This window comes from Aricia agestis, chromosome Z (assembly GCF_905147365.1).
Source record: "Aricia agestis chromosome Z, ilAriAges1.1, whole genome shotgun sequence".
Lineage (NCBI taxonomy): Eukaryota > Metazoa > Arthropoda > Insecta > Lepidoptera > Lycaenidae > Aricia > Aricia agestis.
Genome location: NC_056428.1, coordinates 7,948,723 through 7,961,056, shown reverse-complemented (window position 1 = coordinate 7,961,056; position 12,334 = coordinate 7,948,723). Strand labels below are relative to the sequence as shown.

At 36.0% G+C, this 12,334-nt stretch overlaps 1 protein-coding gene across 1 annotated transcript; it reads left to right on the top strand.

Annotated features, from left to right (window-relative positions):
• Positions 1–2,109: 2,109 nt before the first annotated feature.
• On the top strand, positions 2,110–12,328 carry LOC121738887 (U6 snRNA phosphodiesterase). The gene is made up of 5 exons (XM_042131152.1): positions 2,110–2,196; positions 2,308–2,462; positions 9,677–9,860; positions 10,638–10,800; positions 12,149–12,328. Exons 1-5 carry the CDS (start codon positions 2,111–2,113, stop codon positions 12,326–12,328), a joined length of 768 nt encoding a protein of 255 aa, XP_041987086.1. The 5' UTR covers position 2,110.
• The last annotated feature ends 6 nt before the right edge of the window (positions 12,329–12,334 follow it).

Here is a 12,334-nt window from a genome sequence, read left to right as displayed (position 1 = left end):
AACCAGCATCACCCAGGAGTTGTCTTGCACACACAGGAGCCCTATGGATGTGGCATACGCCTTAATCATGGTCTATAATAACATCTATTCATCGAAGGAAATTGTGCGGTCCCTAAAGCTAATGAAGTATACAGGAGCGAGAATACCTAAAACCGATCTAAATACCCTGTATCTTGTCCACACACAAGAGGAGAAAGCAGCCCTCACTAATACAGGCTATGGATCGGGAACGGACTCTTGCGTCCTCACAATCCATGAAGCTCAGGGATTAACGAGTCCCTCGGTGATCATCATACAGACCAAGTCCCGAAAGCTGGCAATCCATGACAGCGTTCCTCATGCAGTTGTAGCCATAGACATAATATAGGTATATATTATGTCTATGGTTGTAGCCATATCCCGGCACACTAACGAGACGCTGTGGCAAGCTTCATAAAAAAAGCCACGGAGGTGTCTCTTTTTATGAAGCTTGCTACTTATATTAAAAAAAATTGACTTTCTTTCTTGTATCATAATGTGCTTCGAAATAATCGGCAAATAGAAATATTCAAAAAAATAAACGCACACTACTTGTATGAAAAAAATCACAAAATGGCCACGCAATGACGGGCTAAGACTACATCTATACTATAATACTTTATCTATGGCCGGCACCACTGAAATGTCAGTACGAAATCGATAATTTCGATTGCAATTCCCATAGATGAAGTATATACTATAGATGTAGTCTTAGCCCGTCATCGCGTGGCCATTTTGTGCTTATTTTCATACAAGTAGTGTGCGTTTATTTTCTTGAATATTTCTATTTGTCGATTATTTCGAAGCACACTATGATACAGGAAAGAAAGTCAATTACTTCATGATATCGATTAACTATAGTTCAAGTGATGAGAATCCGTAAACACACGTATATGCAATTTTTATAGCCAAATTATTAATTGATATGACATTTTTAGCACTAATGCCTTATATAGCACGACTAAGGGATTCATAAACTTATAAATTATCTTTTTTGCTAACAAAAATACAGATTGAAAAGCCCAAAAAACGTTGTCCAAAACTTACGTATTTAATGTTAAATCCACGTGTTTGAGGCATTATTTGGCCATTCTTATGGTTTATTATTTAGCGGAACCACAAAACTCAACAATATGTAGCATTAAAATATGTTCACTAAAAACCTTTATTAACACTTTTATTACATGAAATATGCAGACCGACTCCTTTGTTATGTCCTAGTAAGTAGGACATAACATTACACGTTTTTGACGCTTATACACCTATATAAGGCTCTCTCCAGTATAGGTACTATAGTACCTCAATGGTTTGGCTTGGCCTTGCTAGTTGCTGTCACTTTTCCTTTGTCTATGCTGTCACTATGGGGCGATCAGTGTTGCCAACTTAGTGGAATTTCCACTAGATCTGGTGGTTTGGACATGCCTTTCGGCGGGAAAATTTTGGTTTTAGTGGCTAGTGGATTTCTTAGTGGATTAGATTATTTAAGTTAGTGGTAGCTTCGATGTTAAACCACTAGTTTTTTTTAAATTATGTTTCTAACCCTTGAAGTCCCACACTGGAAACTCAAAGTTTATATTATTATCTTTATTCGTTTTACCGCATTCTAACGCTGATATAGAGCGATTATATTAAAATATATGATGCATGATGAAAGACTTAACAGAGAAACCGGATGAAGTTTGATCGCCATTCTTTCGGGCAGGGTTAGCACGCGAAGGCAAATGCTGTAATAACAACATAATACCAAATAGGTACCGTATTACAAAAATTAGAACTAAAGAAATTTATTCTTCACAAACTGAACAAGTAAATGACACTGATTCCTCTGAAGACATTCATCTTTAGTTAAGTACCTACTTATACATACATAGGTAACTAAAGTTTTCCTTTTTGTAATACTTAAGAAAAATAATTATTTCATAATAATAATAACGTTGTTGTTGTATTATTTTCAGGTAGGTTGTTGTTGTCTTTACGTTATTTAGTGGAATTCTGGTGGTTTGAGAGGCCATATAGGTTTTAGCGGTTTCTGGTGGTTTACGCTGCTGCATTTGGTGGGTTAATAAAAAAAAAGTTGGCAACACTGGGGGCGATGTCGGGCTTGTCACTGATTTGTGATTATGGTGAATCAGATGGTTCGGAAGAAAACGAAAATGACGATTTAGAGACATTCAAAAGGTAGTGTAAGGTCTGCTTTTTATAGAAATTTACATTTGCATTGATGTAAAAGCTTTTTAATATCATGTAATGTGCAATATCGTTACGACATAATTGTTGTAAACAATGAAGTGTTGGTTTTAGGACAAAACTTCCTGCTCCTGATCTTAGCAAGGTATCAGTTATTAAAACAGAAGAACATATTGATAATCCCGATCAGCACGGAGGAAAAATTCGATCATTTTCACATGTAAGGGGGAATTGGGCAACATTTGTTTTCATTAAGTGTAAGTACCTACCTACATTTAAATATGGTAATTATGTTTCAATAGATACTCCTTTATCTGGGGGCACGGCAATGCCCCAGCCAAGCTTTTTAGCAAAGGCACGGCCGTAACATACTTTTCTCGAAGCGGTTCGCGGCTATTTAACACCCCTTTTATCTTCGATGTTAACAAAGCTAGGGATTTAGAGCTAGTATTAAAACTAGCTTAACCTCCAAATTACATTAAATTTCGATAAATAGTTTAATAGTTACGGAAGGTCAAAGTTAAGAACATTTTGTCACTCACTAACAGATCATCAAAATTCTAAGGTACTTCTAGCAGACTTAGAACCTTGAAATTTGGAACCCGGATAGATCTTTATTAACAATGAAAGGAAAAATTATGAAACCGGCCAAGTGCGAGTCGGACTGGCGTACATAAGGTTTTTTTTTTTTTTTACTACAATCTCGTCTCCTGAGTATGGGACATTCAGCATTTTGGTTGGTGCTGTTGTTGGCGCGCTCGGTATGTGACCTGTGTCACATCCTCTTTTTTTAAACAGAAATATATTTTACTGTAGTATATCTTGCGGTATTTTGCGCTTTAAGCGTCGTGCTTTATTGTCATTATTCATTAATGATTGTGCCAGGGTATTTGGATGGTGTTCAATGCGTTCCTTGTAGGATTTGGTGTAGCGTACAATTTCTTGTTTTACTGTGGGTATACATAAGTCATGGTGTAACATTTCATTTGGCACGAACCAGGGAGCATTGGATATCATGCGCAGGGTTTTATTTTGGAATCTTTGTATGATTTGTATATTTGATTGAGATGCAGTTCCCCAAAGTTGTATTCCATATGTCCATATGGGCTTCAAAATAGCTTTGTACAAAAGTATTTTGTTTTCAAGGGATAGTTGGGACTTTCGGCCAATGAGCCAGTAGATTTTTCTAATTTTTAGGCTGAGTTACTTTCTCTTTGTAAATATGTGTTTTTGCCAGGTCAGTCTTTTGTCCAGATGTATGTCAAGGTATTTGACATGGTCAGCCTGGGGAACTTCGATATTATTTAATGTGACTGGATGGCATGATCCTCTTTTTAAAGTAAATGTTACATTGACTGATTTAGTTTCATTTGCTTTTATGCGCCACTTTTTAAGCCACTTTAAACTTTTTAAGCCAGCGAGATATGGCATCAAGTCCTTTCTGAAGTATCTGTGAGGCTGTTTTTGGATCACAGTGTGCAGCTGGAATAGCTGTATCATCGGCGAAGGTTCCAGTTGTTAGCGTGTGGCAGGTTGGTAAATCAGCTGTGAATAGTAGGTAAAGTATTGGACCTAGGACGCTGCCCTGTGGGACTCCTGCATTAATGGAACAAAGCTCAGTCAATGCTTCTCCATACTGCACTATAAAGTGGCGTTTTTGCAAAAACGATTTGAGGATTCTATACAAATAATCTATATAATTTTTTTATTTATAAAGCAATCCCTCGTGCCAGACACGGTCAAAGGCCTGTGATATGTCCAAGAAAGTACTTGCACAGTAGGTCTTAGCTTCTAGCGATTTCATGATCTTTTTTGTTAATCGGTGCACTTGATCGATTGTGGAGTGTTTACTGTGAAACCCGAATTGATGGTCAGGAATAATTTCTTTTTCTTTTAATATTGGTAGGATTCGTTGAAGCAGAAGTGTTTCATATATTTTGGATGGTATAGGCAGCAAGCTTATGGGTCTATATGATTTTGGATCTTCAGGGTTTTTGTCTGGTTTTAAAAGCATTACAATTTGAGCAATCTTCCATTCTTGGGGAACGAAGTGCAGTCTGGTCATGGCATTGAACAGATGAGTAAGAAACATTATTCCGGATTCTGGTAGTTCTTTTAGTATTCGGTTTGTAATAAGGTCATATCCTGGCGATTTTTTTTGGTCCGATTGTTTTATGATTCGGGTAACTTCAGCCTTTGTGAATTTTATAGGTATTTCATCTTGGCTGGTGGAACTATTTAGGTGGTTGGTGATTTCTGCTTCATCTTCGGGGGAACCTTCATATGGATGAGGAGTGAAGACTGTTGAGAGATGTTCCGAGAAGGTTTGAGCTTTTTCTTTGTCTGTTCGTGCCCAGGTACCATCAGGTTTTCTTATTGGATGAGAAACACTAACAGGTCTTTTTAGTTTTCTGGTAGCCTTCCATAGAGAATAGTCTGAAGAAGCTGTAGCATCCAGACCAGCGAGATAATAGGGAATATGCAAAAAAAATAATTCCATCTCAAATATATTTTTCTGTAATCTTTATCATCCCCACATTATAATCAAAAGGTATTTTTTTAATTAGTTATCATTTAAACCTATAAAATGTTGTTTGAAAAATGAAAATTAATGGAGGGAAATTCAAACTTACTAAACCATTGGTCGAAACGAAATGTGACGTCAGATGTTACATATCGGCGTCGATATTCATACTGCGGATATAGTATTTGTTGAAAAAATAGTTTAAAACTGGTGATTTCTACTGAATCTATATGAGTATATTAGGTTTTATAAATGAGTATATTAGGTTTTATCAAAGCACAATCGGACTATCTACCGAAAATAAATGCATTTATGATGTTAGAATATTTTGCATGAAATCTTGATTTTACGATTTTATTTAATTAGACTAGCTGACCCGGCAAACGTTGTTTTGCCATATAAATTATTTCTAGTATAAATTTAAAAAGTGAATAAAAACCTATTCTCAAACCTAACAAATGTATAAGTGTACAAAATTTCAACAAAATCGGCTTAGCCGTTTTGTAGGAGTTCGCGCACGAACAGTGACACGAGATTTTTTTATATTTTTATATATTAGATGTATAACAGTAACATATGCTATATACGTAGCATACTTACGTTGTAATGATCATCACAATAGTAATAAACACGATAATGGAGATAGAGAATTTATACGTGGGAGAGCCATGCTTCGGCACGAATGGGCCGGCTCGACCGGAGAAATACCACGTTCTCACAGAAAACCGGCGTGAAACAGCGCTTGCGCTGTGTTTCGCCGAGTGAGTGAGTTTACCGGAGCTAGGAGGCCCAATCCCCTACCCTATTCCCTTCCCTACTCTCCCCTATTACCCTATTCCCTCTTAAAAGGCCGGCAACGCACCTGCAGTTCTTCTGATGCTGCGAGTGTCCATGGGCGACGGAAGTTGCTTTCCATCAGGTGACCCGTATGCTCGTTTGCCCCCTTATTTCATTAAAAAAAAAAATACATTAACGCTTTTCATCATCTTACACCATGGTTCTCGTATTTTTACATCGTATTTTTACAGTAATGCTTTTGCACTTCAGTATCACACAATACTTGAAAGAAGGTTTTTTAGCCTCGTCCATGATCTCAATAGCAAATAAACCCGAAAATAAGTACGAAGTAACTGAATCACTGAAGGAAACAAACACGGGACATAGCATCTGACGTCATCAACATGGCGCGCTAAATGCCGGCGTTTGAACGGTACCAATTTAATCATTGTTTTAAATTTCAATTTAAAGAGTAATTTGAATATTTTGAAGCCTATTTATGTTTTATTCTCATTTATAAAGATATAAAGGACTAATTAAAGTCATAAAAAAAATCATGCATATTCACTATTGTTGAAGCCGTCATTGCGATCTTTATCCAGGGTGTGTTTTAGTTGTCGGCTAATATGATTAAGTTGTTTTTTTAATGACGCGGACGGGTCTCTGGTTGCTTGCCAATGTTTGCGTATTCTCCTTTTTTGGTTTAGTTTGTCAAGAATATGTTAAGATATAGAGTTACCCTTAAATTTACGTGTTGGCGGAGCAGTTGAGGACCAGGCTGCGTCTTGCACGCTGTTGGTGAAATAACGAACTGCTTCTGTAACGTAATCGCTGGTTTTAAGTCTGACAGGCAACTGAAATGCTTTGTCAGTGAGCTCTCGAAATTGGTCCCAGTTAGTTCTTTTGTTATGCAGAACGCACTTTTCGGCACACTCTTGGGCAGCGGTATGTAGTTCCACTATTATTGGAGTGTGGTCTGAAGATAGTTCCCAGCAGCTACGGCATGAAATGGTGTTTTATGCGATTCCTTTGCTAACACAAAAGTCGATGACATCTGGAATTTTATTTTTGTCTGTGGGCCAGTATGTCGGTTGACCTGTTGATATTATGTTCATGTTGCTCATTTCAATGTACTTTAGGAGCTCTCGGCCTCTAGGTAGAACGAGTCTGGAGCCCCAGAACGTATGTTTCGCGTTGTAGTCGCCGCCTGCGATAAATCTATTTCCAAGGGTTTGAAAATAGTCCTTAAAATCTGCTTGTTTTATAGAGCCTTTGTAGTTAGCTGGGTGGTTTTCCTCGCAAAGTACATATTTAACTTGATTTGATCTTTCTTTTCGTGGGCAGTTTGAGGTATGATGTGAGCCTGCACACTTGACACACCTAGGCTTTCTGTTGCAAAACTTTTGGGTGTGGTTGTAATCTTGACAGTTGCTGCACTGAGGGATTGATCGTTTTGGTCTGGGGGCTTCAACCGATATCCGGCAATGTAGAAGATATTTCACGTTGTATATGTCTTTGTTATTTTCACGAGGTTCTAGTTCAATTATCCACATTGGTAATGCAAATTTTCTTGAATTTTGTATATTCCATATATTTTTAACTTTGTGGTTAAGCTCCTCGATAGCTATTTTTATGTCCTCTTTATCTGTTGAGGCATGAAGATTTTTCAAAACTACTCTGAAGCTGCGGTATTGTTTGGGCTGGTAACTGTAGAATTCTGTATCTTTTGCTTTCAATTCTTTGTAAATAGTAGAGTAAGATTCGGCTGATTTAGACTGTATTTTAACTCTGTCGCCTCTTAATACCTTAATTTCATACTCTTGATTTGCGACTTCTTCTAAGAGTTTCAGTAGTGGTTGGATGTTTTTTACGCCGTCTATGAAAATTGGAGGAGGCTTTATCGGTTTTGGTAGAAGTGATTCGGTTCTGCTTCTGTCTGATTGCTCGGATGTATTTTCGAGTCCTTCGAACCTATTGGATGTTGTCACTGCTGGTGTTGCAAGCCAGTAATTCATTTTTGTTTGTTTTTGACTACGCAGAGTTGCGTCTGGGCTAGACCTTTGTCTTTTACCATAATGTACTTCTGTGAATGGTTGTTCCTCGGTTTCATTGTTGGAATTGTTTAAAAGTTCTATTACTTCTTTGTCCTGGTTAGTAGATGTTCCGCTAAAAGAACTTGACCTTGGCCGGTTTATAAACTAAAAATAAATAGTTGTTGAGTCATAGTTTTGTTGTTCTTATCTAGTTTTGTGTTTTTTTCGCAATTGTAAGATATATCCATATTGTTCCCACGAGTAGGGTCGAATTAAATCGTCACAAGAGGGGTAACGCCCATTCCCTCGAGAAGGCAAATTCAACGGCGTTTGCCAGGTCCGCCGAGGTTGATCGCTAACGACTGAGTCTCCCACCAGCCACGCAGTCTCTGGCGCGTATCTCACCGTAGACTTGGGGTTATTATTTTAGAGAGGTATTCTTCCTCGTGGTCCGGGCGATTAAGCTAAGACCGCCGATCCTGCGAGTCATGACCACAGGGTTGCGGCTTACGATGGTCATTTCCTACCATCATAGTTCTGCTACGTTTTCGTGCAGGCGCATCGGGCTAGTTAACCGCCGCCCGAGCCTCGGCGTTGTTGTCCGTTTAGCACCACCCAGGGGACACGTGTAGGGTGGGCCAGGAAAAGGTGGTAAATCCTACGGACGCGGACAACTCCATCCCCCGTACATAAGGTTCCGTACCGCAAATTTGTATGGGAGCCCCCCTTAAATAATAAGTTTATTTAATTTTTATTAATTATTATTAAAGTTTAAATACAATTAAGTATTTTGTAAAGTTTTTAAAAACCTTACTGTTACCATTACCATATTGAGCAAAAAAGGAAAAAAAACGTGTTTGTTGTATGAAGTCCCCATTAATTATTTAAATTGGACTATTAGCTTTTATAACGACACCAGAAACACATAATTTGTGAAAATTGCAACTATTTAGCTATTGCGGTTCTCGAGATCCAGCCTTGTGACATACGGATGGATGACGGCCAGACAGCAAAGACTTCAATAATAGGATCCTGTTTTCAACCTGCATATTTGTTTTACGTAAAAAGGCTTTAAGTTAGTTATGTACTTAATGAAATGGTATTAATTAAATATAAAATAGTATTAACAACGTTAACAATGAAACAATAATTAAATTCGATTAAAATATGAATTTAATCAGTACTGCGATATACTTAATATTATACACTCTTTACTCGCTCGATATATGGGAGTTAGTTATCACATGAAATTAATAAGGTGTGCTCCTTTCTTGAGAGGAATTTAATAATCGACTCAGAATTCAGAAGTATTTACGTTACGTTGTCCACCTATTGAAACTAACGAAGCCTTAAAGAAAACATATAAAGGAGATAGAGAATGGGTGCTAAGCTAAGTACAGAAAAGTTATAACGTCACCTGAAAAGAAAAAAAACCTTAAAAAAAGAAATGAAATCCCACCAAAACATGTTATGTAAATGGAGCCAAGCAAAATATTGCATAGCAATACTTCTGTCGTAAAAAGTTTTCAGATCTCACAAGCCTTCAACTTATTTAGTAATTTAAGTCAACATTCATTAAATGTATCAATAGATTTCTTTATTTTATATAAAATGGGGGTAAAAGTGTCTTGTTCACTTATAATAGAGATGATGACAAGGTCAAAGATTAGCAAATTTTGTTAATAAAATAAAGAAATCACGGTAAAAAATAAGTGTTCCCAAAATTTCAGCTTGATAGCATTTGTATTTTTTTTGTTATGCGCCTTCAAAGTTGATTATTCAAGTCGAATTTTTTTCAATTAAATTTCTTAATATTTGTATACAATTCGATAACTTATGCAATTAAAAGCAACTTTTGTTATGAAATCACTTTCATTAACGCAATATTTAATATACTTGTCGAACAAAGTTGTCTCCCGATGCGTACAAACTACGAAAGACTGACGTCATACTTTCGTAGCACTTTGTATGGAACGTTTCGGGCAGGTATTTTTTATGAGATATTTGAATTGTCATATCTTGGTGAATTTTTAAGCTATCAGAGTCATTCTTTCAACTATGTTTCTATTTTTTAAGTGTCTTTCAATTACCGATAAGAAAAAAAATAGTCATCATGCCTATTTTTATTTTCTTACAGATCCAGACTTGGAGAGCTTAAATATTATAACAGAAAATTTTGCTAATCAAATTGAGTCCATAGGACTTGAATGTAAAAAGTGTGATGATTTCCATATAAGTTTATCGAAAACATTCGTGTTGAAATATCATTTAATAGCCCCATTAACAGAATCTTTACAAGAAGTGTTTAATACTTGCGACAGGTATGTAAAAAAAAAAAAAAAGCAAAAAAAAAAAACCGGCCAAGTGCGAGTTGGACTCACCCATGAAGGGTTCCGCAGCAGCAATAAGGTTAATTTTTATGACATTAAAAGGTTTTGGATTTATTTTTATATTTCAGTTGATTTCATCAAAGTCAAATTAAGTCATAAAAAAACTACTAGCTAGATCTCGTTCAAACCAATTTTCGTTGGTAGAGTAATGTATATCATATATTTATTTTAGACTTACCATGCTCCTACTTTAGAAGTTAGAGGGGGTGGACACACATTTTACCACTTTGGAAGAGTCTCTCTCGCAAACTATTTAGGTTAGAAAAAAATGATTTTAGAAACCTCAATATTAATTTTGAAGACCTATTCATAGATAGCTCAAACGCATAGGTTAGATGAAAAAAAATTTTTTTTGTTTCAGTTGTACCTATGGGGACCCCAAAATTTTTTTATAACTTCCATTTTTGTATCAAAATCTTAATGCGGTTCACAGACTACATCTGCCAAGTTTCAATAGTATAGCTCTTATAGTTTCGGAGAAAAGTGCCTGTGACATACGGACGGACAGACAGACAGACAGACATGACGAATCTATAAGGGTTCCGTTTTTTGCCATTTGGCTACGGAACCCTAAATACAGGCTATTACGTTATAATATGAAAATTCTTGCTGTCTTCTCCCAGTAGTACAGTTTTATGTATTTCCCTAAATTAAAAAACAAATACTTATTTGATTATGCTGTAAATAATGATTTCAAATTCTTTTCAGTTTTGAATTAGGATTTCATTCTATAGCAATTTACTGCAATGAGGAAGAGACTCGTACATTTGTTGCATTGAAAGCTGATATCTATTCTAGCAGGGGATTACTTATGATTACTCAGAAAATTGATAACATTTTGGTAGAATACAAATTACCACAATTTTATGATGTAAGTTTTCGATTTTTATCAATTAAAATAATACTTAATATTATTCAGCTTTTTCTTCTGTACATAATGAAGTGTATACTTATATACATCCTATTTCATATTATATAAAATTAAAGTAAGAAATTAAAAAAAAACCCCCGCCAAAACAACTTTAAAAAGTAATGAAATAATATTTACTGCCTTTAAGTTCAAATGATACCTAACTTATGTAAAGTAATAATTATTTTAGTCCATAATTGTTGTCACGGTGTGTCGGGGGACCGCCAAGTAAACTAAAACCTACAACCGCCAAGTCGCTGATTACCTATCTCGATTCAGATCGCTGTGAATTGATCCTTGAACTTGTTAAGTGAAATTAAACATCTACATTAGCGGTCCCCCGACACACCTTGACAACAATTATGGACTAAAATAATTATTACTTTACACAAGTTAGGAATCATTTGAACTTAAAGGCAGTAAATATTATTTCATTACTTTTTAAAGTTGTTTTGGCGGGGGTTTTTTTTAATTTCTTACTTTAATTTTATTTCATACTCTTTAAACTTGTGTTGGTTATAGTACTCTAGTGCGAAGGAGTCACAATAGATCCTCATGGGTCGCAGTGACGTCAGGGCTACAGCGACCTGCCTTCTTTTTTTTATTAAAAAAAAGTTGGTTATAGTGCAGAATAATTCCTATCAACAGAATCATATTCTCATGATTACCATCTATCAATGTCCTTTTCGATGACGCCGTTAAAATGAGCCCAAACATGAAACCTCCACTTTGGGTTCATACGAAGCTCGGTTCCTATAGAATCCAGGTGATGCTGCAGCAGCAGCATGTAAATATTTACTGTTTATACTTTATCTACTTCTTACTGGTTGTCAGAATTAAAATGAGCCCAAACACGAAACCTCTGCTCTTAGTTGGTGAGGAGTTGGATATCCTATTGATTACCAGGTGATGCTGCAGCACCAGGTCAACTTTCCATTATTATGTATATACATATATTGTATATTCACAAATATCACGAACTAGAAGGAAATATAAAACCTATCAAACGACTACAAGTTGCTAACGGCCTTTCATGAACCAGATAAACCCTGATTGTCCAGGACTGAGCAGGCTGATGATGATGAATTATAGCTAAGAACACTCTCGATCATGTCAGCTTTCAAACAAAAAAAACTAGATCAAAATCGGTCCACCCGTTTGGATGCTACGATGCCACGGACAGATACACACACAGACAAACAGACAGACAGACAGACACGTAAAACTTATAACACCCCTCTTTTTTGTCGGGGGTTAAAAATATAAATGATTTATGTCAATTTGTATATTAATCTTTAATTTTTTTTAGGATCCATCGTTTCACATGAGCATTTTATATGTCAATGGTAATAAGAAGAATGAACTTACAAAAATATTAGAAAGGCTGAATGGTGTATTTGTTAAATACGAAAAGAATATTGGCTCTGTAATTATAAACAAAATTGAGTGTAAAAGTGGAAATAAGTATTTTCAGTACTATTTGCAATAAAAATAT

What these genes read in the sequence shown, in the direction of transcription:
- LOC121738887 (XM_042131152.1), top strand. Translation starts at nt 2,111, where the DNA reads ATGTCGGGCTTGTCACTGATTTGTGATTATGGTGAATCAGATGGTTCG. An exon ending in GATTTAGAGACATTCAAAAG is followed by an intron (nt 2,197 to 2,307) that starts GTAGTGTAAGGT and finishes TAAACAATGAAG; the next exon opens with TGTTGGTTTTAGGACAAAAC. An exon ending in AATTACCACAATTTTATGAT is followed by an intron (nt 10,801 to 12,148) that starts GTAAGTTTTCGA and finishes AATTTTTTTTAG; the next exon opens with GATCCATCGTTTCACATGAG.